This window comes from Tursiops truncatus, chromosome 1 (genome assembly GCF_011762595.2).
Source record: "Tursiops truncatus isolate mTurTru1 chromosome 1, mTurTru1.mat.Y, whole genome shotgun sequence".
Lineage (NCBI taxonomy): Eukaryota > Metazoa > Chordata > Mammalia > Artiodactyla > Delphinidae > Tursiops > Tursiops truncatus.
In genome coordinates, this window is record NC_047034.1 from 102,913,543 (window position 1) to 102,939,061 (window position 25,519).

At 38.9% G+C, this 25,519-nt stretch overlaps 1 protein-coding gene and 1 pseudogene across 7 annotated transcripts in view; both read right to left on the bottom strand.

Moving 5' to 3' along the window:
- Nucleotides 1-2,117: 2,117 nt before the first annotated feature.
- Nucleotides 2,118-6,570, bottom strand: LOC109547317 (small ribosomal subunit protein uS2 pseudogene; annotated as a pseudogene).
- A 10,433-nt stretch (nt 6,571-17,003) lies between these two features.
- Nucleotides 17,004-25,519, bottom strand: part of RPAP2 (RNA polymerase II associated protein 2) — an 84,597-nt gene continuing 76,081 nt past the window's right edge. The window contains exons 12-15 of one of the 7 annotated variants that reach the window (XR_002173148.3): nt 20,742-20,891; nt 20,269-20,507; nt 18,376-18,522; nt 17,004-17,152 (exon numbers count right to left, since the gene is read on the bottom strand). Coding sequence is in view for 2 of the 7 variants with exons in the window: in XM_019919835.3 (XP_019775394.2) it covers nt 20,750-20,891 (142 nt within the window). In the remaining 5 variants the exon portion in view is untranslated. Of the gene's footprint in view, nt 17,153-17,562; nt 18,523-20,268; nt 20,508-20,741; nt 20,892-21,483; nt 21,766-25,519 lie in introns of those variants that run through there. The other 6 variants (XR_002173147.3, XR_012334610.1, XR_012334611.1 and 3 more) reach the window with 6 other exon arrangements.

Genomic DNA, 25,519 nt, shown 5'->3' on the forward strand with positions numbered 1-25,519 from the left:
CAGTATTTTCCTTTGCTTTAGTTATGACTGCACGGGTGCTGAGAAGCAAACTGAAAACTAGCACCTTGGAGCGGGCTTTTCTCCACAGGCCCCCCAGAGGCGAGGCCAGCTCATTTAGAGGGAAGGGCTTGGTGCCACTGCTTCCAGCTAAAGTACTGTGATCCAATTCCACCTCCTGGTTCCTTCACTGGTAATCAGTTTTCCGAAACACAAGTATTTTTGCTGAAGGTAGGAGACACAAAGCTTGAAAATTTAGAGAAGAGAGCTAGATGGCTGAGATGTTACAAAAGTTCCTATTTTGCTAGTTTAATTTGGAAAAGGACACACGAATTCCCAAAGAAAACGAGCTTTATTGCAGAAGAACAAATTTCATCAGGTATTTCATCAGCAATCACACTGGGCATCCCTATACAGTCATTGCCCCGTATCTCTTAGCTCCAGGTTGTGCTGCAGTGAGAGGAGAACCTGGACATCAGAGGACCCGGGAGCCAGTCCCAACCTCACTCAGGCTTTTCTAGGCACATTTCAGATGAAAGTCACCCCTGCTCCCTACCCCACCCTCAGCCCAGCAGAGGTGGCCTTCCAGATATCCTTCTTCTTTTTCTGCCAGGGCTTATAATGTAAAGCTATTAAACATTTTCAAACTTCACAATGGTATCACCTTGAGTCCAGGTAAATCTTTAAAGAATTGACCCTATTCCCTAATGAGCAGGAAGATTACCTGGCTTTTGGACATGACCATAAGCAGAAGATGCTAAATAATACCTTAAAGAGACTCCACTAAATATACTAAGCCTGATGGGGATTTTAAGTGTTTGAGAATCTGAAGGGAATGGAATTATTCAAAGGACAAGATTTAAAAAAAGGTCACCATTCTCTGAATATAACAGCATATGAGTTCCTGAAGTATTTAAATAGAAAGTGAAACTGAATCATACTGTTTACTTTTCAGAGTAAAAGCTATTGAGAATTCAAATCTTCTTCCCTGAAAGAGCAACAGGGTTTTTGTAAAATATTTCTTCCCATTCTTTGAAATTTGGAGTTTATATTAAAACCTGGGGGTTATGCTTTATTGAAGGCAACACTTTACTTCAATAATGAAGAATGCCACGTGGTCAGGGAGTGGTGTCCTGGAGAGAAGACAGTGTAGGCTCTGAGGTAGCAGAGCACATGACTGAACCACAGATTGGGTCAGACACCAGAGGCCTAGGGAAGCAGCTGCTTAATCTTGTATAGGTTGAGAGCTTAGTAAATGGCAATATCAGTGTTTAGAGGGATCTCACGATACCTTTGAGAGTTAGCTTAGGTGAGCTGGAGCTCAGTGTATATCAAGGGCCTAGAGAGTTTTTATAGGAAAAGTTAGGGAAAGAGTGGATACATAAGGGGAAAAAAAGGATCTTTCTCAAGAAAATTAATTTTGTAGGTTTTTCATTTGTAGGGTGGTTTGGTCACTTTCCCTCCTATGTGCTTGAAAATACATTACTGCCCCAATAAATTTCTAGTCCATTTAGCCTGCTCCAAACCCCAGTTAACCCCCTCTTCTTAATCAGAGTTTTCTCCAAATTCGGATATCTGTGTCTTGAAAAGAACACACCCTGGGTCTTACCTGCCTCTGGGACTTTCTTCTTGAAGCTGCCCCTGCCTGGGCCATTCCTCCCCCTTCCTATCTCTCTGACTTCTATCTCCACTTCATAGCTCCCCATCCATCCTTCCATGCCTTCCCTAATGTCCCCTCCTATCTCTGACCACCACAGCATACCCTGTGCTTTTTAGGTGGTATGAGCATATAATTTAATGTCTAAATTAGAATACTTTTGGAAGTAAAAGGGGGTACTTGTAATTAATAATGATGCAGAGCTTACAGTTATATACTAGGGACAGTCTCAGGCAAACCAGGATGGATGCTCCGTTTCAGGGCATTTACTGTAGTCTTGCCTCTCCCATAGGCAGGCTGAAGATTCTGAGGGCAATGACTGTCTCATCTTTGCATCCCTTCTCATGTCCAGTTAGTAGTGTGTGTGTGTATATATATATATATATATATATATATATTTTTTTTTTTTTTTTTAATTTATTTATTTTTGGCTGCGTTGGGTCTTCGTTGCTGCATGCGGGCTTTCTCTAGTTGTGGTGAATGGGCGTTACTCTTTGTTGTGGTGCGTGGGCTTCTCATTGTGGTGGCTTCTCGTTGCGGAGCACGGGCTCTAGGTGCATGGGCTTCAGTAGTTGTGGCATGCGGGCTCAGTAGTTGTGGCTTGTGGGCTCTAGAGTGCAGGCTCAGTAGTTGTGGCGCATGGGCTTAGTTGCTCCTCGGCATGGGGGTCTTCCTGGTCCAGGGCTTGAACCCTTGTCCCCTGCATTAGCAGGCGGATTCTTAACCACTGTGCCACCAGGGAAGCCCAGTTAGTATACTTTTTAAAGAATAAACTTTTTATTTTGAAATAATTTTAGATTTACAGAAAGTGGCAAAGGTAGTACAGAGTTCCGTATATCCCTCACCCAATTTCCCCCCATCGTTTACATTTTGCATTTCCATGATACATTTGTTAAAACTAAGAAACTGCATTGGTTTATTACTGTTAATTAAACTTCAGACTTTATTTGGATTTCACCAGTTTTTCCATTAATGTCCTCTTTCTGTTCTGGTCCAGACCAGGATACCATACTGCATTTGGTTTACATGTCTCCCCTAGTCTGTGACAATTTTTCAGCCTTCCCTTTTCATGACAGTCTTGAGGGGTACTGGCAAAGTTTCCTGCAGAAATGTCCCCCAAACTTGATTTGTCTGTTTTCTCATGGTTAGACTGACGTTATGGGTTTGGGGGAAATACACCACAGAGGTGAAGTGCCCTTTTCATCATACGTATCAGGCGACACACATTACGCACATGACATCACTGGGGATGTGAACCTTCATCACTTGGGGAATGTGTTTTTCCTTTCCCTATTCTGTTCACTGGGAACAAGCCACTAAGTTTAATCTCCTCTCAAAGGGTGGAAGAACCTCTAACCCTACCTTCTGGAAGGGATAGTATCTACATATATTTTTATTCATTTATTTATTGCAAAACTGATTATTTTCTGGCAACCTTATCTCTGTTTTCTGTTTAACAGCCTGTGGAAGAACAGCTTAAGACCACCCAGTGGTTTTTCCCACCCATGCAGTGTCCTGAGCAGTGGGAGCTGCAGGCCAGCCTTCAGTGGCAGGCTGAGCACTCCAGTGTTCTGCAGATAGGCACAAAGGGCACTTGCTTGCCTTCAGGCCAGCCTGTAACCTCAGGTTGAGCAGCAGTAAAGTCAGAAGCTGAAGCAGTTCATTCGCTTGGAAATCCTCCACAGTCACAGCCTTTTTAGCATACCCTGCTCTTCCTTTTCAGTCCTTTCAGGATCTCTGTATAAGTAGAATCACACATGATCTCTCATGGGTGTTCATAGAAGCCTGCACAGAACTTCCTGGACCAGCCTCCACCACATCAGACCCACTGAGTGAGCTTCCTTGTCACTGCAGGGGATGACAGTGTCCACATAGCAAAAAGGGAGACTCTTGATGGTAGACAGGTTAACATAGAGGCTGTTTGTCAGCCCTGGGGTGATATCCACCAGAAGAACGAGGCTTCTGGAAGGCTGTCTGGATCTGATTAGGGAAGATTCCAGGAGTGAAGCACCAAGCAACAGGAGTCGTTCCAGTGGCAGCAGCAAACTTCAGCAGAGGCTGCTGGCCAGTGTCCCTGGAGAATGACACTGACATCAACCAGGTTTTTCATGGCAACAATGGCATGAACTGCCAGTGGAAGCTTCTCCTGAGTCCTCTTTAGATTTATGATATAGATGCCATCAGTTTTCCTTTGGTAGATGAAATGTTCCACTTGGAACTCAAGGTTGGTCCCACCTAAGTGGGTTCCCGCTGCAAGTAATTTGAGGACATCCTCCTTTTTCATTTGCAGGACATCAAGAACTGTGGACGTCATGAAAATTCCCCTTTGTTACAGGAACGGAGGACAATGCCATATGGATCCCTTTCTGGGTAGTGCAGAAGGGCTCTACATATATCACTTGGAGTGCTTCTGTAAGGAAGGTGTGTCTCTTCTACCTCATTTATTTTTCAATCACTTATATCAGTATGTGTATTTATTTTATACTTTGGGTCATAATTCCGTACTATATTGTTATTTATTTTATTGCTGAAATTGTCACGGCCTTGGCCAGTGGGTGCTTTCAGGTTGGTTCCTGTGTCCCTTTGACATAGTTCATTTTGGTTTATGAGCACTTGCTTAAACTTATGGTACTATAAGGTGCTCCAGACTTTTATTTTCTCTGCCCCAGCCCTAGAACTAGCTATTTTCCCAGGATCTCTGTTCCTTTTATGACATTTAGTTCCTTTAATGACATTTAGAAATCAAGATCTAGCACAGTTCTCTGAGCTAAACTGAAGTCCGCTCAAGTCCTTCCAAGTTAACATAAACCTGGCAGGAGTGTGAGGGAGGCAGATGCAGCACCCAGAAAAGCTGCTGGCCCCACAGTGACCTTGTGGTAGAAGCAGTAGTGGTCCACTTGGGCATCAGTCCATTTGGCTTCCTAATGTTTCTAGTGAGTTACTGGCCCTTCACCTGAGGTCCTAGACCTGCAGGGTGTGGAAGATAACTAAAGAGGTGTTTCTGGGCACAGGGAGGGGAGCAGTGGGATACTGCAGCTTCTTCCCCTCTTTTTCCTGGAGAGTTGTCACTAATAGGTCAGAAGGAGGGGCCCTGTCATCTATGATTTTTTAAAAATTTATTATTAATTTAAAAAATTGAGGCATATATATTTGTTTTGCAATTTGAGGTTTATTTGAATTAACACTCTTATAAAAATAGTGTAGTTGTGTTTAAATGCATAGAAAAATGTGTTCATAAACCATAGTATTCCAGTGGAGTCATAATTGATTATTTTGCAGAGTATAAAGTAAGTTCTCATAAATAATATAGAGAGCAAATTAAATTATTTAGAAATGTGAAATGTTAATTCACTTTATTTTTAATTGTAGTTTATTTATAATATTGGTTTCAGGTGTACAACATATTGATTCAATATTTTTATAGATTAATTATACTCCATTTAAAGTTATAAAATAATGGCTATATTTCCCTGTGCTGTACAATATGTCCTTGTAGCTTATTTTATACATAGTAGTAGTTTGTACCAGTTAATCCTCTGCCATTACCTTGCTCCTCCTGCCTTCCCTCTCCCCACTGGTAACCACTAATTTGTTCTCTATATCTGTGGGTCTGTTTCTTTTGTTATATACATTTGTTTTATTTTTTAGATTCCACATGTGATAACATACAGTATTTGTATTTCTCTGACTTATTTCACTAAGCATAATACTCTATAGGTCCATCCACTTTATTACAAATTGAAGAATTTCATTATATTTTATGGATGAGTAATATTCCATTGTATATATACACACCATACCTTTTTTATGCGTTCGTCTGTTGATGAACACTTAGGTTGCTTGGCTATTGTAAATAATGCTCCTATGAACATTGGGGTGCGTGTGTCTTTTCAAATTAGTGTTTTCATTCTCCTCGGATATATACTCAGGAGTGGAATTACAGGATCCTATGGCATTTCTATTTTCAGTTTTTTGGGAAACCTCCATACTGTTTTCCATAGCGGCTGCATCAATTTACATTCCCACCAACAATGTACAAGGGTTCCCTTTTCTCAACGTCCTTACCAACATTTGTTATTTGTAGACTTTTTGATGATAGCCATTCTGACAGGTGTGAGGTGATACCTTATTGTGGTTTTGGTTTGCATTTCTCTGATTATTAATGATGTTGAGTATCCTTTCATGTGCCTGTCGGCTATCTGTATGTCTCTGTAAAAATGTCTCTTCAGAGCCTCTGCCCATTTTAAAATAATTTTTTTTTTTTTTTGCTACTGAGTTGTATGACGACTTAATATATTTTGGATATTAATCCCATATCTGATATATGATTTGCAAATATTTTCTCCCATTCAGTATGTTGTCCTTTCATTTTGTTGATTGTTTCCTTTATTGTGCCAAAGCTTTTAAGTTTAATTAGGTCCCATTTGTTTATTTTTGCTTTTGTTTCCTTTGCCTTATGAGACACATCCAAAAAAAAAATTGCTATGATTTATGTCAGAGTGTCTATCTATGATTTCTTCTAGGAGTTTTATGGTTTCAGGTCTTACATTTAGGACTTTAACCCATGTTGAGCTTATTTTTGTATATGGTGTGAGAAAATGTTCTAATTTCATTCTTTTACATGTAGCTGTCCAGTTTTCCCAGCACCACTTATTGAAGACATTGTCTTTTCTCCATTGTATATTCTTGCCTCCTTTGTTGCAGATTAATTGAACATAGGTATGTAGGTTTATTCCTGGGATCTCTATGCTGTTCCATTGATCTATGTGTCTTTTTCTGTGCCAGTACCATACTGTGTTTTTCTTTTTTTAACGTCTTTATTGGAGTATAATTGCTTTACAATGGTGTGTTACTTTCTGCTTTATAACAAAGTGAATCAGCTATACATATACATAGGAATAATCTCCTATGTATATCCCCATATCTCCTCCCTCTTGTGTCTCCCTCCCACCCTCCCTATCCACCCCTCTAGGTGGACACAAAGCACCAAGCTAATCTCCCTGTGCCATGCGGCTGCTTCCCACTAGCTATTTTACATTTGGTAGTGTACATGCCACTCTCTCACTTTGTCCCAGTCAACCCTTCCCATTCCCCGTATCCTCAAGTCCATTCTCTATGTCTGCATCTTTATTCCTGTGCTGCCCCTAGGTACTTCAGAACCTTTTTTTTAGATTCCATATATATGTGTTAGCATGTGGTATTTGTTTTTCTCTTTCTGACTTACTTCACACTGTATGACAGACTCTAGGTCCATCCACCTCACTACAGATAACTCAATTTCATTTCTTTTTATGGCTGAGTAATATTCCATTGTATATATTTGCCACATCTTCTTTATCCATTCATCTGTCGATGGACACTTCGGTTGCTTCCATGTCCTGGCTACTGTAAATAGAGCTGCAATGAACACTGTGGTATATGACTCTTCTTGAATTATGGTTTTCTCAGGGTATATGCCCAGTAGTGGGATTGCTGGGTCATATGGTAGATCTGTTTTTAGCTTTTTAAGGAACTTCCATACTGTTCTCCATAGTACTGTATCAATTTACATTCCCACCAACAGTGCAAGAGGGTTCCCTTTTCTCCACACCCTCTCCAGCACTTATTGTTTGTAGATTTTTTGATGATGGCCGTTATGAGGTGATACCTCATTGTAGTTTTGATTTGCATTTCTATAATGATTAGGGATGTTGAGCATCCTTTCATGTGTTTGTCGGCAATCTGTATATTTTCTTTGCAGAAATATCTATTTAGGTCTTCTGCCCATTTTTGGATTGGGTTTTTTCTTTGATATTGAGCTGCATGAGTTGCTTGTAAATTTTGGAGATTAATCCTTTGTCAGTTGCTTCATTTGCAAATATTTTCTCCCATTCTGAGGGTTGTCTTTTTGTCTTGTTTATGGTTTCCTTTGCTGTGCAAAAGCTTTGAAGTTTCATTAGGTCCCATTTGTTTTTATTTCCATTTCTGTAGGAGGTGGGTCAAAAAGGATCTTGCTGTGATTTAGGTCATAGAGTGTCGTACGTATGTTTTCCTCTAACAGTTTGATAGTGTCTGGCCTTACATTTATGTCTTTAATCCATTTTGAGTTTATTTTTGTGTATGGCGTTAGGGAGTGTTCTTATTTCATTCTTTTACATGCAGCTGTCCAGTTTTCCCAGCACCACTTATTGAAGAGGCTGTCTTTTCTCTATTGTATATTCTTGCCTCCTTTATCCAAAATAAGGTGACCGTACGTGCGTGGGTTTATCTCTGGGCTTTCTATCCTGTTCCATTGATCTACATTTCTGCTTTTGTGCCCGTACCATACTGTCTTGATTACTGTAGCTTTGTAGTGTGGTCTGAAGTCAAGGAGCCTGATTCCTCCAGCTCCTTTTTTCTTTCTCAAGATTGCTTTGGCTGTTCGGAGTCTTTTGTGTTTCCATACAAATTGTGAAATTTTTTGTTCTAGTCTGGTGAAAAATGCCATTGGTAGTTTGATAGGGATTGCATTGAATCTGTAGATTGCTTTGGGTAGTATAGTAATTTTCACAATGTTGAGTCTTCCAATCCAAGAACATTGTATATCTCTCCATCTATTTGTGTCATCATCAATTTCTTTCATCAGTGTCTCACAGTTTTTCTGCATACAGGTCTTTTGTGTCCTTAGGTAGGTTTATTCCTAGGTATTTTGTTCTTTTTGTTGCAGTGGTAAATGGGAGTGTTTCCTTAATTTCTCTTTCAGATTTTTCATCATTAGTGTATAGGAATGCAAGAGATTTCTGTGCATTAACTTTGTGTCCTGCTACTTTACCAAATTCATTGATTAGCTCTAGTAGTTTTCTGGTAGCATCTTTAGGATTCTCTATGTATAGTATCATGTCATCTGCAAACAGTGACAGGTTTACTGCTGCTTCTCCAATTTGGATTCCTTTTATTATTTATTTATTTTTTTATTCCTTTATTCCCTTTTTCTTTTCTGATTGCTGTGGCTAAAACTTCCAAAACTTTGTTGAATAAGAGTGGTGAGAGTGGACAACCTTGTCTTGTTCCTGATCTTAGATGAAATGGTTTCAGTTTTTCACCATGGAGAATGATGTTGGCTGTGGGTTTGTCATATATGGCCTTTATTATGTTGAGGTAAGTTTCCTGTATGCCTACTTTCTGGAGGGTTTTTTATCATAAATGGGTGTTGAAATTTGTCAGAAGCTTTTTTGGCATCTTTTGAGATGATCATATGGTTTTTCTCTTTCAGTTTGTTAAGATGGTTTATCACATTGATTTGCGTATATTGAAGAATCCTTGCATTCCTGGGAAAAACCCCACTTGATCATGGTGTATGATCCGTTTAATGTGCTGTTGGATTCTGTTTGCTAGTATTTTGTTGAGGATTTTTGCATCTATGTTCATCAGTGATATTGGCCTGTAGTTTTCTTTCTTTGTGACATCTTTGGTTTTGGTATCAGGGTGGTGGTGGCCTCGTAGAATGAGTTGGGGAGTGTTCCTCCCTCTGCTATATTTTGGAAGAGTTTGAGAAGGATAGGTGTTAGCTCTTCTCTAAATGTTTGGTAGAATTCGCCTGTGAAGCCATCTGGCTCTGGGCTTTTGTTTGTTGGAAGATTTTTAATCACAGTCTCAATTTCAGTGTTTGTGATTGGTCTGTTTATATTTTCTATTTCTTCCTGGTTCAGTCTCAGAAGGTTGTGCTTTTCTAAGAATTTGTCCATTTCTTCCAGGTTGTCCATTTTATTGGCATATAGTTGCTTGTAGTAATCTCTCATGATCCTTTGTTTTTCGGCAGTGTCAGTTGTTACTTCTCCTTTTTCATTTCTAATTCTATTAATTTGAGTCTTCTCCCTTTTTTTCTGGATGAGTCTGGCTAATGGTTTATGAATTTTGTCTATCTTCACAAAGAACCAGCTTTTAGTTTTATTGATCTTTGCTATTGTTTCCTTCATTTCTTTTTTCTGATCTGATCTTTATGATTTCTTTCCTTCTGCTAACGTTGGGGTTTTTTTGTTCTTCTTTCTTTAATTGCTTTAGGTATAAGGTGTTTCTTTAGGTAGGATTGTATTCCTATAAACATCCCTCTTAGAACTGCTTTTGCTGCATCCCATAGGTTTTGGGTCCTTGTGTTTTCATTGTCATTTGTTTCTAGGTATTTTTTGATTTCCTCTTTGATTTCTTCAGTGATCTCTTGGTTATTTAGTAATGCACTGTTTAGCCTCCATGTGTTTTTATTTTTTACAGATTTTTTCCTGTAATTGATATGTAGTCTCATAGTGTTGTGGTCGGGAAAGATACTTGGTATGATTTCAATTTTCTTAAATTTACCAAGGCTTGATTTGTGACCCAAGATATGATGTATCCTGCAGAATGTTCCATGAACACTTGAGAAGAAAGTGTATTCTGTTGTTTTTGGATGGAATGTCATATAAATATCAATTAAGTCCATCTTGTTTAATGCATCATTTAAAGCTTGTGTTTGTTTCCTTATTTATTTTCATTTGGGATGATCTGTCCATTGGTGAAAGTGGGGTGTTAAAGTTCCCTACTATGATTGTGTTACTGCTGATTTCCCCTTTTATGGCTGTTAGCATTTCCCTTATCCCTTGAGGTGCTCCTATGTTGGGTGCCTAAATATTTACCATTGTTATATCTTCTTCTTGGATTGATCATTATGTAGTGTCCTTCTTTGTCTCTTGTAATAGTCTTTATTTTAATGTCTATTTTGTCTGATATGAGAATTGCTACTCCAGCTTTCTTTTGATTTCCCTTTGCATGGAATATCTTTTTCCATTCCCTCACTTTCAGTCTGTATGTGTCCCTAGGTCTGAAGTGGGTCTCTTGTAGACAGCATATATACAGGTCTTGTTTTTGTATCCTTTCAGCCAGTCTATGTCTTTTGGTTGGAACATTTAATCCATTTACATTTAAGGTAATTATAGATATGTATGTTCTTATTACCATTTTCTCAATTGTTTTGGGTTTGTTATTGTAGGTCTTTTCCTTCTCTGTGTTTCCTGCATAGAGAAATTCCTTTAGCATTTGTTATAAAGCTGGTATGGTGGTGCTGAATTCTCTTAGCTTTTGCTTGTCTGTAAAGGTTTTAATTTCTGTGTCGAATCTGAATGAGATCCTTGTTGCATATAGTAATCTTGGTTGTTAGTTTTTCTCTTTTATCACTTTAAATATGTTCTGCCACTCCCTTGTGGATTGCAGAGTTTCTGCTGAAAGTTCAGCTGTTAACCTTAGGGGATTCCCTTGTATGTTATTTGTTGTTTTTCCCTTGCTGCTTTTAATATTTTTTCTTTGTATTTAATTTTTGATAGTTTGATTAATATGTGTTTTGGTGTGTTTCTCCTTGGATTTATCCTGTATGGGACTCTCTGTGCTTCCTGGACTTGACTGACTCTTTCCCATATTAGAGAAGTTTTCAACTATAATCTCTTTAAATATTTTCTCAGTCCCTTTCTTTTTCTGGGACCCCTATAATTTGAATGTTGGTGCATTTAGTGTTGTCCCAGAGGTCTCTGAGACTGTCCTCAATTCTTTTCATTCTTTTTTTTTTATTCTGCTCTGTGGTAGTTATTTCCAATAGTTTATCTTCCAGCTCTCTTATCCGTTATTCTTCCTCAGTTATCCTGCTATTAATTCCTTCTAGACAATTTTTAATTTCATTTATTGTGTTGTTCATCATTTGTTCTTTAGTTCTTCTAGGTCTTTGTTAAACGTTTCTTGTATTTCCTCCATTCTATTTCCAAGATTTTGGATCATCTTTACTATCATTACTGTGAATTCTTTTTCAGGTAGATTGCCTATTTCCTCTTCATTTGTTTGGTCTGGTGGGTTTTTACCTTGATCCTTCCTCTGCTCTGTGTTTCTGTGTCTTCTCATTTTGCTTAACTTACTGTGTTTGGGGTCTCCTTTTCGCAGGCTGCAGGTTCGTAGTTCCCGTCGTTTTTGGTGTCTGCCCCCAGTGGCTAAGGTTGGTTCAGTGGGTTGTGTAGGCTTCCTGGTGGAGGGGACTGATGCCTGTGTTCTGGTGGATGAGGCTGGATCTTGTCCTTCTGGTGGGCTGGACCACGTACAGTGGTGTGTTTTGGGGTATCTGTGACCTTTTTATGATTTTAGGCAGCCTCTCTGCTAATGGGTGGGGTTGTGTTCCTGTCTTGCTAGTTGTTTGGCATAGAGTGTCCAGCAGTGTAGGTTGCTGGTTGTTGAGTGGAGCGGGGTCTTAGCATTGAGATGGAGATCTCTGGGAGAGCTTTCGCTGTTTGATACTATGTGGAGCCGGGAGGTCTCTGGTGGTCCAACGTCCTGAACTTGGCTCTCCCACCTGAGGCACAGGCCTGACACCCGGCTGGAGCACCAAGACCCTGTCAGCCACATGGCTTTTGGGAAGTCTGGGGTCTTCTGCCAGCGTTCAGTAGGTGTTCTGTAGGAGTTGTTCCACATGTAGATGTATTTCTGATGTATTTGTAGGGAGGAAGGTGATCTCCACGTCTTACTCCTCTGCCATCTTGAAGGTCTACCATACTGTTTTGACTACTGTAGCTTTGTAGTATAGTCTGCAGTCAGGGAGTGTGATACTTCCAGCTTTGTTCTTCTCAAAATTACTTTGGCTATTTGGGGTATTCTGTGGTTTTATATAAATTTTAGGATTATTCTAGTTGTGTGAAAACTGTCATGGGTATTTTGATAATTGCATTAAATTTGTAGATTAATTTGGGTAGAATGGAGATTTTAACTATTAATTCTTCTGATCCATAAACATGGGCTATCTTTTCACTTATTTGTATTGTCTTCAATTTCCTTCATCAGTATCTTATGGTTTCTAGAGTATAGGTTGTTCACCTCCTTGGTTAAGTTTATTCATAGGTATTTTATTCTTTTTGATACACTTGTAAATGAAACTGTTTTCTGGAATTCTCTGACAGTTCATTATTAGTGTATATAGAAAGGTAACAGATTTCTGTATGTTAATCTTGTATCCTGCAGTTTTACTGAATTCATTTATTACTTTTAATAGTTTTTTTGTGGATACTTTAGGGTTTTCTGTATATAGTATCACACCATCTAAAAACAGTGACAGTTTTACTTCTACCCTTACAATTGGATGCCTTTTATTTCATTTTCTTGTCAGTTGGACTTTCAATACTGTGTTAAATAGAAGTGGTGAGAGTAGGTATCTTTGTCTTGTTGATTTTAGAGGAAAAGTTAGTTTTTCAATGTTGAGTATGCTGTTAGCTGTGGGTTTGTCACAAATGGCCTTTCTTATATTGAGATGTGTTCTCTCTATACCAACAATGATGAGAGAATTTATCATTAATGGATGTTGAATTTTGTCAAATGCTTTTTCTGCATTATTGAGATGATCGTGTGATTTTTATCCTTCCTTTTGTTAATGTGGTGTATCACACTGATTGTGGATACTGAACCATCCTTTCATCTCTGGGATAAACCCCACTTGATCATGGAGTATGATCCTTTTTATATATTGTTGGATTTAGTTTGCTAATATTTTGTTGAGGATTTTTGCATCTATATTCATCAGAGATACTGGCCTGTAATTTTCCTTTTGTTTAGTGTCTTCGGTTTTGACATCAGGGTAATATGGTGGTCTTATAGAATGAAATTGGGAGTGGTCCCTCTCCTTCAATTTTTTGGAATAGTTTGAGGATAGGTATTAGCTTTTCTTTTTATGTTTGGTAGAACTCCCCTGTGAAATTGGTCCTGGATTTTAGTTTGGTGCAAGTTTTGTTTTGGTTACAAATTCAACTTCACTAGTAGTGACTGTTCTGTCCATACTGTCTGTTTCTTTTTGATTCAGTTTTGGAAGGGTGTATGTTTCTCAAAATTTGTCCATTTCTTCTGGTTTGTCCCATTTATTGGGATATAATTGTATGTGAGGTAAAATTGACATTTAAAATTATATTAGTTTCAGGTGTATAACATGATTTGATATTTGTATATGTTGCAAAATGATCATCACAGTAAGTATAGTTAACATCCATTACCATATCATTTTTGTAATGAGAGCTTTCAAGATCTACTCTTAACAACTTTCAAATATGCAATACAGTATTAACTATAGTCACCATGCTTTACATTGCATCTCCATGACATATTTTATAACTGGAAATTTGTACCTTTCAATCCCTTTCACCCATTTTGCCCACCCCCAACACCCTGCCTCTGGCAACCACCAATCTGTTCTCTGCACCTATGAGCTTATTTTTTAAAATAGATTCCCTCTATGACCTTTTTTAAAAAAACAGATTCCACTTATAAGTGAGATCATACAGTATTTGTCTTTCTCTATCTGACTTATTTTACTTAGCATAATGCTCACAAATTCCATCCATATTGTCACAAATGGCAAGATTTTCTTATTTTTCATGTCTGAATAATATTCCATTGCATAAATATATATACTACATCTTGTTTACCCATTCATCCATCAATGGGCACTTTGGTTGTTTCCATATTTTGGCTATTATAAATAAAGCTGCAATGAACATAGAGGTGTATATATCTTTTTCAATTAGTGTTTTCATTTTGGGGGATAAATAGCCAGAAGTGGATTTGCTGGATCATATGGTAGTTCTACTTTTAATTTTTTGAGGAACTGCCATACTGTTTTCATAGTGGCTGCACCAATTTACATTCCCACCAAAACATCACAAGGGTTCCCTTTTCTCCACATTCTTGCCTACACTTGTTACTTTTTTTTTTTTTTTTTGCGGGACGTGGGCCTCTCAGTGTTGTGGCCTCTCCTGTTGCGGAGCACAGGCTCTGGACGCGCAGGCTCAGCGGCCATGGCTCACGGGCCCAGCTGCTCTGTGGCATGTGGGATCCTCCTGGACCGGGCACGAACCCATCCCCTGCATCGGCAGGCAGACTCTCAACCACTGCGCCACCAGGGAAGCCCCGTTACTTGTCTTTTTGATAACAGCCATTCTAACAGGTATGAGGTGGTATTTCATTGTGGTTTTGATTTGCATTTCTCTGATTAGTGATGAGCGTCTTTCCATGTGCCTGTTGGCTGGCCATCTGTATGTCTTCTTTGTAAAAAATGTCTCTTTAGATCCTCTGCCCATTTTTAAATGATTTTTTTTTTTTTTTTTTTTTTGCTGTTGAGTTGTATGACTTTATATATTTTGGATATTAACCCCTTATCAGATATATGATTTGCAAATATTTTCTCCCATTCAGTCAGTAGGTTGCATTTTCATTTTGTTGATGGTTTTCTTTGTTGTACAGAAGCTTTTTAGTTTGATGTAGTCCCATTTATTTTTGGTTTGTCAAATCCAAAATATTGCCAAGACTGATGTCAGGGGCTCACTGCCTGTGTTTTCTTCTAGGAGTTTTATGGTTTCAGGTCTTATGTCCAAGTCTTTAATCCATTTTGAGTTAATTTTTGTGTAAGATGTAGATAGTGGTCCAGTTTTCCCAAAACCATTTACTGAAGAGACAGTTCTTTCCCCATTTGTATATTCTTGGCTCCTTTGTTGTAAATTAACTGACCATATATATGCATGGGTTTATATCTAGGCTTTCTGTTCTGTTGCATTGATCTACATGTCTGCTTTTGTGCCAGTACCACACTGTTTTGATTACTATAGCTTTATAATGTAGTTTGATATCAGGGGTGTAATGTCTCTGGCTTTGTTCTTTTTCAAGATTGATTTTGCTATTTGGGGTCTTCTGTAGTTCCATAGGAATTTTAGGATTATTAGTTCTATGAAAAATGCCATTGGAATTTGATATGGAGTGCACTGAATCTGTAGATTGCTTTGGTAGTATGGACATTATTATTTCTAATAGCTTTATTAAGATGTAATTTATATACATTACATTCAACCTGTTTTAAGTGCACAAATACTTTTAAAGTTTATAAAATTGTGCAAAAACCACAATTGTAGAACAGTTTCATCACCTCAAAGAGATACCTGTGGCCATTTGCAGATGATCCCCACTCCCATGTAACTGCCAATTTAGAATCATCTGTTTTACATATTTTTCTTTTCTGTCATTTCATTATAAATGGAATCATACCTTATATGGCTTATGTGTCAGACTTCTTTTACCTAGCATGATGTTTCTGAGGTTCATCCATGTAGTAGCATATATCAGTATATTCTATGAATGTTTTGTTTACCCCGGACACGCAGGCTCAGTGGCCATGGCCCACGGGCCCAGCTGCTCCGCAGCATGTGGGATCCTCCCAGACCAGGGCACAAACCCGCGTCCCCTGCATCGGCAGGTGGACTCTCAACCACTGCGCCACCAGGGGAGCCCTTAACTTTTTAAGAAACTGCCAGATCACTTTCCAAAGTGGCTGAATCATTTTACATTTCCACCAGCAGTGTATTAGCACTCCAGTTTCTCCACATCCTCAAGAACACTATCTTTGTCTTTATTATAGTCATCTAGTGGCTGTGAAGTAGTATCTAATTTTGGTTTTAACTTGCATTTCCCTAACAACTAGTGATGTTGAGCATCTTTTCATATGCCAAGCCATTTGGATATCTTCTTTCTGAAATGTCTATTCGCATTTCTGCCCACTTAAAAATTGAGTTGCCGTATTTTTGAGTTTTAAGAATATGTAATCTGGATGTCATTTATCAAGTATGATTTGAAAATATTTTATCCCAGTCTGTGGTTTGTCAATTTGTTTTCTTAATGTTTTTCTTTTTCTATTATGTAAGTTTCAGATGTACATTGCTCAGGACCACTTTATAGCATAGCCAGCTTCTTTAAAAGAATAAAGACTAGACTTCCAAAAGGTTTCATCTTAAATTGTATTTATTTTTATAAATTATTTATTTTTGGCTGTGTTGGGTCTTCATTGCTGCCTGCGGGCTTTGTCTAGTTGTGGTGAGCAAGGGCTACTCTTCTTTGTGGTGCATGGGCTTACCGCGGTGGCTTCTCTTGTTGTGGAGCACAGGCTCTAGGCACTCGGGCTTCAGTAGTTGTGGCATGCGGGCTCTAGCGCACAGGCACAGTAGTTGTGGTGCACGGGCTTAGTTGCTCCGCAGGATCTTAGTTGCTCCGTGTGGGATCTCCCTGGGCCAGGGCTCGAACCTGTGCCCCCTGCATTGGCAGGTGGATTCTTAACCACAGCACCACCAGGGAGGCCCTAAATTGTATTTATTGACCTAATTCTTCACTGTTCTTTAGAATCCAGAGTTGGACTATGAGGCTAAAATGGGACTTTTCTCAATTTTCTGGTCAACTGATATGATGGCTGTAATAATCCAGAAGAAACAGGTCATTATATTTTCTTGAAGTTTCAACTTAAGATTTCAGCTTTCATTTTCAAATAAGTAGAAATACTGTATCTTCTATCTAGGATGCAAGGACTTGCTTATCCTTGTTGGAATAATGGTTCTCCTCTATCTGGTGAAGTCACTCTGTCCGGTGGTGACTGATAAGTAGCTCTAACTGTACAATTATTGTGGCTAGAATTCCAGAAATGGTCAATGTAAGTTCATCTATTTGGTCTTCACGGATTACCTGTGAAACAAAAAAGGACACCTGAATAAGACACCTAAAATATTTTTACCAGTTTTGGGGAACACTGTGTTGTCTCCCCAATATACATTCCATTTTCCCCTATTATGTAGCAACAGTGGGTTGGGTAGAATAAACCCAGCTTCATATTCAGCTTGAGGGGTAGGCCCTGATAGATCTAGGTCAATTAGAAAATCCTCTTCTCTCTCCTCCATTCCTTGCTAGAATGACATGGATTAGTTCAGAAGTGCCCTCAATTAGTGTGAAAAGTTTAAGACTCTCAGTAGGACAGTGAGGTATGCTGTAAAGCTGGGAACTACTGAATGATTCTGCCATCTGTAGTAGACAGCTTCTAAAATGACACCCAATGAACTCTGCCTTCTGGTATTCATCCCCTTATATAATCCACTCACCTTCAATATGGGCTGAGTCCAGTGATTAGTTTCTAACTAGTCATGGAATACAGAAAAAGTGATGGATGTTACTTCTGAGATTAGTTACAAAAAGACTGTGGCTTTCATCTTGGGTTTCATCTCACTTGCTCACTCTGAGGGAAGCAACATGCCAAGCAGCAAGGCACACTCTGGAGTAGCCCACGTGGCAAAGAACTGAGAGAGGTCTCTAGGCAACAGAGAATGAGGAACTGAGGCCCCGAATTCAACAGCCTGTGAGGAACTAAATCCTGCCAATAACCACATGAGTGAGCTTGGAAGGGAATCTTCCTCCAGCTGAGCCTTCAGATGACATTGCAGCCCTGTCAGAGAGCTTAACTGCAACCTCTGAGAGACTCTGAGGCAGAGGCCCTAAGCCAAATTGTGCCCAGATTCCCGACTCACAGAAACTGAGATTAAAAAAAAAGTTTGTTTTAAGCCACTAAATTTTACAGTAATTTTTAAGCTGCAAAAGATAATTAATATACTAGCATAAGAAAAGCTAGTTTGAGCTGGGTTTTTTTTTTCTTCCCTGTTATTTGTAACTGAAAGCATATTAACATATCCTAGCTATTAGTAATCTAATCTTGAAAAGGGTAGGCCATATTATACACAAATAATTTTGTGAACTTATGGTTTACAAATATCATACAAACAACAACAAAAAAAACCCATCTACCTATTCACAACCATCTCCATTTCTCATATGGAAAATTATGTAATAAGGCCTCATTCATTCAGTGTCCCTTTTAATACTGACAAAGTCCGGGCAAAGATTTACCTTTGATTACTTACACAAATGAACAATGTAAAAAAAACAATGATCACAGGGCAACTGTTAAGTCCACTTAAAACATCTATTGTTTAGGGAATTCTCTGGCAGTCCAGTGGTTAGGACTCGGTGCTTTCACTGCTGCAGCGTGGGTTTGATCCTTAAAAGTACTTTAAAGAAATGAAATTGAGTTATTTGTAGTGAGGTGGATGGACCTAGAGACTGTCATACAGAGTGAAGTAAGTCAAAAAGAAAAACAAATACCATATGCTAACACATATATATGGAATATTAAAAAAAAAGTGGTTCTGAAGAACACGGGGCAGGACAGGAATAAAGATGCAGATGTAGAGAATGGACTTGAGGACACGGGGAGGGGGAAGGGTAAGCTGGGACAAAGTGAGAGAGTGGCATGGACATATATACACTACCAAATGTAAAATAGATAGCTAGTGGGAAGTAGCCGCATGGCACAGGGAGATCAGCTCGGTGCTTTGTGACCACCTAGAGGGGTGGGATAGGGAGGGTGGGAGGGAGACGCAAGAGGGAGGAGATATGGAGATATATGTATATGTATAGCGCAGAAACTAACACACCATTGTAAAGCATTTATACTCCAATAAATATGTTAAAAAATGATGAACTGCATAAAAAAGACTAATTTGAACTTTCAGCTTTAAAACAAAAAGTACTTTAACACTATTTGTTTATATACAAGCATTAACTATGCTAATTAAAAATGGTTCTTAATTGATACCTATTCATTAAAGCAGGTCTGGAAGGACCTCTGGTTAGGCAGGCGCTCTTTGTTCTCAGTCTATCTGGAAAAGCAACCTTTCAACCAATGGAGATAGGGTGTCGTGAACCCTGAGGGGTATGATTAATTCAGTCTTCTGTAACTGAAGGTCAATAAAACAAAAAAACTCCAAACTTACTGTACTCTTAGAATGGCCTTTGAACTGGTGCTTCCACAGGCCAACCTGAGCACACTGCCTAAGTAAAAGCCTTTATTTTACAGGGTCCTCAGGGGAGCAGGGTTGCATGAAAAGGTCACTAGGTATAAGTCTGGAGGCAGTTACAGTGCTAATTCCTTATTTTCTATTCTCTAGCAGGTTCAATAAAGTGATGATGGCATTCTTTCTTGCCTGCCAAATATGGCTCTCAAATATCCTTGTCGTATATTTACAGATTTACTTGAAGAGCTGTTTTTTTAAAACAAATATTCAAATAATAAAATGTAAAATGATATAGATCAGTAGTGTACTTCTGGGAAGGAGACAGGACTGGAGGCAGAAGTGAGGGGGGAATTTTGCTTTTTTTTTTTGCAGTACGCAGGCCTCTCACTGTTGTGGCCTCTCCCGCTGCAGAGCACAGGCTCCGGAAGTGCAAGCTCATCAGCCACGGCTCACGGGCCCAACCGCTCCATGGCATGTGGGATCCTCCCGGACCGGGGCACAAACCCATGTCCCCTGCATCAGCAGGCGGACTCCCAACCACTGCACCACCAAGGAAGCCTGGGAATTTTGCTTTTTAAAATTATACATGCAATTCTGTACTGTTTAATTTTTACAACAAGCTTGTATTGCTTTTATAATTTAAAGAATAACTGAAAGTTAAAAAAGAGGAAATCCTCCTTAAGAGGATCGCATTTGTAGTTCAGAATGAATTTTGTTAATCATAACATTAAATCAATACCTATCTGAGCACTTCAGAGTATGTGAAGTAAGAAGTAAAGGGAGGAAGAGATGGAAAGTTGTGATTAAGGCAGAATCAGGGAGGGGACATTCTGATGGGCAGTTTTTTCTTTTTGAGGGGGGGTAGTTCTTAAAAAGAAGCAAAAACTTGGGATAGTAGAAGAGGGCTTATGTATCTGGGAGCAAGGTCAGGATTCAACAAAGCCAGACTTGAAAATTCACCTGTTTATCTGCACATGAGATGACTAAGGTATTGGCTGGGCTGAGGAGGGAAGTAGGATGAGGATATTCTCAAAGATCACTGCAGCAGTTTGGTTGAAGTAAACTGCTACTTGCTGGGAAGAAACATCAGATGGGACATGCAGGATGGGATGGTCTAGATTTGAGTATGAAGCTGATAGCAACGAGTTTCCTGGATTGCAAGAAACAGAACCTATAAAGTTCTGTTATAGGACAGTAGCCTATAAAGGAAAAAAAACGAAGATGGGGCATGAAGTAACAAGAGTGGACAGGAAATGACTGGAGCAGCTGAGAACTAAGGGATATTGTGTTCTACCATAGCAAGCTGAAGTCATCTGGAGGTCTCTACTTGATTTTTAAAATGTCCAATTTGAAAACAGAATCCAAACAGGCAACAAATGAAAAAAAACAAAAAACAACAACAACAAACTAAAGTAAAACACAATGAAACTCACCACTGTGGTTAACAGCTGGTTCTAAATATGATGGTTAAACTTTCAAGGTCTTCATTCTTTAAATGTAATTCTTCAAGCAGGGTGGTCAAAAACTGTGTAAACATTACATTTTCCTGAGAATGCTTCTGAATGCCGAGAATTGAGGTCAGTCTGAAACACCAAAAATATTAAATATATCCATGAAATTGGAAGGACTAAGGGGCTCCAGTCTCTAACATGGCAGAGGGGATTTCTGTGAGGATAATGAAGTCTATCTGATTTAACAAAATTCCCAGAGAGAGAAGGCTTTACTAAAGCTGAAGAGAAATCTCAGGAAAAGACTGAAAAATCAAACGTATTGTTACATAAGGAAAGAAGCCTAAAAGCCTTAATCCAAAACATGTTCATTATGCCAGCAAAAACTACCAAAATTCTGCCCAGAAAAGAAAATTAATGAAGTCTTTCCACATGGTGAAAGGAGGTTGTGTAGAGAAGCTTAGAGGTGAGAACTGCTTTAAAAAAAAATTTATATCAACTGTTTAGATTATATCACCTGAAAAAAAACAATGAACAAGATTACCTTTTGGATGAAACCTTAACATTTTTACTTTTGTAACACTAAACACATGAATTACATCTTAAAAGGCACTTAATACAAACTTCACAAGGAACACAATGCTTTCTTCTCTAACCATTTCCAGTAAATATCCTTAAAGACTGATTACATATAATAGATTATTTTTTTTTACATTTATTTATTTACTTTTGGCTGTGTTTGATCTTCGTTGCCACGTGCCGGCTTTCTCTAGTTGTGGTGAGCGGGGCTACTCTTTGCTGCGGTGTGCGGGCTTCTCATTGTGGTGGCTTCTCTTGTTGTGGAGCATGGGCTCTAGGTGCATGGGCTTCAGTAGTTGTGGCACATGGGCTCAGCAGCACAGGCTCAGTAGTTGTGGCGCACAGGCTTAGCTGCTCCGCAGCATGTGGGATCTTCCTGGACCGGGGCACGAACCCGTGTCCCCAGCATCGGCAGGTGGACCCTCAACCACTGCGCCACCAAGAAAGCCCATAATAGATTCTTAAAAGTAATTTTCACTGAATGTGATCAGTAAACATGATTTTTAAAAAGTGAACAATATCTAATCACAAACTGTGCAGACCATTCCTTTTCATAAGTTTTTGTATCTCCAGAGAGCATGCTTCACAGAGCCTTTGCAAGAACATTCTGGAAAGGTTTTTGGAAGAAAATTCTTTTTTCCCCAAATAGTCTATACTTCCCACACAAACCTCTTACATATGCTTATTTAACCTTGGTCGTTGCCAGTGGGCACATCAAATATAAATAAAATAACCCTGATTTAAATCAATAATGCTCAAGAAATCAGAGCAGAACAATTCCACAGTAGTGAGTGTAGAATGAGAAATGTTATTTTCTGAGACAGATTTCTTCCTTGCTTATTAGCCATCTCATACAGAAAACAGAAATAAAAGGAAAATTTTGTTAGAATTGTCCAAAGATGCCCTAGACTCTGAGGAGGTGGTAGATTCTCTATATTCCTGAAGGTATTTTAGCAAGAATTGGAGACTAGGTAACTCTAATAGTCCAGTGAAATCTAGAGTTCTACCCAAGAAAACCACTTATTCCTTCCCCACCTCTCCTCTGTTTCTTTACAGCCAGCGGATGGAGTACCAGGTTCTCATATGAGCTTTGTCTGCAAGTATTCTCCAAAGGTATTTTATACTTGAAAATAGGACTAAGTCTTATTTAGGATTAATCCTTATTTAGGATTAAGTCTTCTTAATCCTTAGTCCTTATTTAGGACTAAGACTTATTTAGGATTAATCCTTATTTAGGATTAAGTCTTCTAATGCCAAGCTCAAGCTGTGTACTTGGGTGAACTTATAGGCAGTTGTGGCCAGCTTTTCCTGAGGCATTTTCCTGCGGAGAAAGTGGAACCCAGAAGTCAACTCTGTTGGCTTTTCTCATACTTAAGTGATGTCAACATTAAAACATCAAGTTGCTGCTTCCCCACAGTAAGACCAAAGATACTGGGGATGGGATAGCACTGGCTAAAAACAAGAAGTCAGAGCAGTCAGATCAGATGTCAGCTCCACAGAAATCTAGTTTTTGTGTGTTTTTTTTTATAGTTTTTGAATTTTATTTTTTTATACAGCAGGTTCTTATTAGTCATCCATTTTATACACATTAGTGTACACATGTCAATCCCAATCACCCAATTCAGCACCCCCCCCCCACCCCCCGCCACTTTCCCCCCTTGGTGTCCATACGTTTGCTCTCTACTTCTGTGTGTCAACTTCTGCCCTGCAAACCAGTTCATCTGTACCATTTTTCTAGGTTCCACCTACATGCATTAATGTACGATACTTTTCTCTTTCTGACTTACTTCAGAAAGAGAAAAACAACTGTCAGACTCTGTAAGATAGTCTCTAGATCCATCCACGTCTCAACAAATGACTCAATTTTGTTCCTTTTTATGGCTGAGTAATATTCCATTGTATATATGTACCACATCTTCTTTATCCATTCATCTGTCGATGGGCATGTAGGTTGCTTCCATGACCTGGCCACTGTAAAAAGTGCTGCAATGAACATTGGGGTGCATGTGTCTTTTTTTTTTTTTTCCGGTATGCGGGCCTCTCACTGTTGTGGCCTCTCCCGTTGCAGAGCACAGGCTCCGGACGCGCAGGCTCAGCGGCCATGGCTCACGGGCCCAGCCGCTCCGCGCCATGTGGGATCCTCCCGGACCGGGGCATGAACCCGTGTCCCCTGCATCAGCAGGCGGACTCTCAACCACTGCGCCACCAGGGAAGCCCCGCATGTGTCTTTTTGAATTATGGTTTTCTCTGGGTATATGCCCAGTAATGGGATTGCTGGATCATATGGTAATTCTATTTTTAGTTTTTTAAAGAACCTCCATACTGTTCTCCATAGTGGCTGTATCAACTTACATTCCCACCAACAGTGCAAGAGGGTTCCCTTTTCTCCACACCCTCTCCAGCATTTGTTGTTTGTAGATTTTTCTGATGATGCCCATTCTAACTGGTGTGAGGTGATACCTCATTGTAGTTTTGTTTTGCATTTCTTTAATAATTAGTGATGTTGAGTAGGTTTTCATGTGCTTCTTGGCCATCTGTATGTCTTCTTTGGAGAAATGTCTATTTAGGTCTTCTGCCCATTTTTGGATTGGGTTGTTTGTTTTTTTAATATTGAGCTGCATGAGCTGTTTATATATTTTGGAGATTAATCCTTTGTTGATTCATTTGCAAATATTTTCTCCCATTCTGAGGGTTGTCTTTTCGTCTTGTTTATGGTTTCCTTTGCTGTGCAAAAGCTTTGAAGTTTCATTAGGTCCCATTTGTTTATTTTTGTTTTTATTTCCATTACTCTAGGAGGTGGGTGAAAAAAGATCTTGCTGTGATTTATGTCAAAGAGTGTTCTTCCTATGTTTTCCTCTAAGAGTTTTATAGTGTCTGGTCTTACATTTAGGTCTCTAATCCATTTTGAGTTTATTTTTGTGTATGGTGTTTGTTAGGGAATGTTGTAATTTCATTCTTTTACATGTAGCTGTCCAGTTTTCCCGGCACCACTTATTGAAGAGACTGTCTTTTCTCCATTGTATATCCTTGCCTCCTTTGTCATAGATTAGTTGACCACAGGTGCATAGGTTTATCTCTGGGCTTTCTACCTTGTTCCATTGATCTATGTTTCTGTTTTTGTGTCAGTACCATATTGTCTTGATTACTGTAGCTTTGTATTATAGTCTAAAGTCAGGGAGTCTGATTCCTCCAGCTCCGTTTTTTTCCCTCAAGAGTGCTCTGGCTATTTAGGGTCTTTTGTGTCTCCATACAAATTTTAAGATTTTTTGTTCTAGTTCTGTAAAAAACGCCATTGGTAATTTGATAGGGATTGCATTGAATCTGTAGATTGCTTTGGGTAGTACAGTCATTTTCACAATATTGATTCTTCCAATCCAAGAACATGGTATATCTCTCCATCTGTTGGTATCATCTTTAATTTCTTTCATCAGTGTTTTATAGTTTTCTGCACACAGGTCTTTTGTCTCCCTAGGTAGGTTTATTCCTAGATATTTTATTCTTTTTGTTGCAGTGGTAAATGGGAGTGTTTCCTTAATTTCTCTTTCAGATTTTTCATCATTAGTGTATAGGAATGCAAGAGATTTCTGTGCATTAATTTTGTATCCTGCAACTTTACCAAATTCGTTGATTAGCTCTAGTAGTTTTCTGGTGGCATCTTTAGGATTCTCTATGTATAGTATCATGTCATCTGCAAACAGTGACAGTTTTACTTCTTCTTTTCCAATTTGTATTTATTTCTTTTTCTTCAGATCAGCTGTCAGCTCCATAGAAAACTAGTTTTTGTGTTTTTTAAAAATGGTAATTATATGACATATCCAAAACAATTTCTCCAATTATCAAGGAGACTACTGTTTGGCTCATATATGAAAACAAAGTTTTCTCAATTACTTCTCAAGGTGCCGTTAGTATGTTTAAAACTTAACCCTCAAATTAGAAATCAATGGTGACTACTAGATTTCTCAACCTGTGTGCCTAATGAAAGCAGAAAATTAAAAGCATTGTAGATAAAAAGTTTGTAAGAGAATTGTTCTATCAATTACCCTAGGTATAAAATATTTTGGGGGACTTCCCTGGGGGCGCAGTGTTTAAGAATCCACCTGCCAATGCAGGGGGCATGGGTTTGAGCCCTGGTCCGGTAAGATCCCACATGCGGTGGAGCAACTAAGCCCGTACACCACAACTAC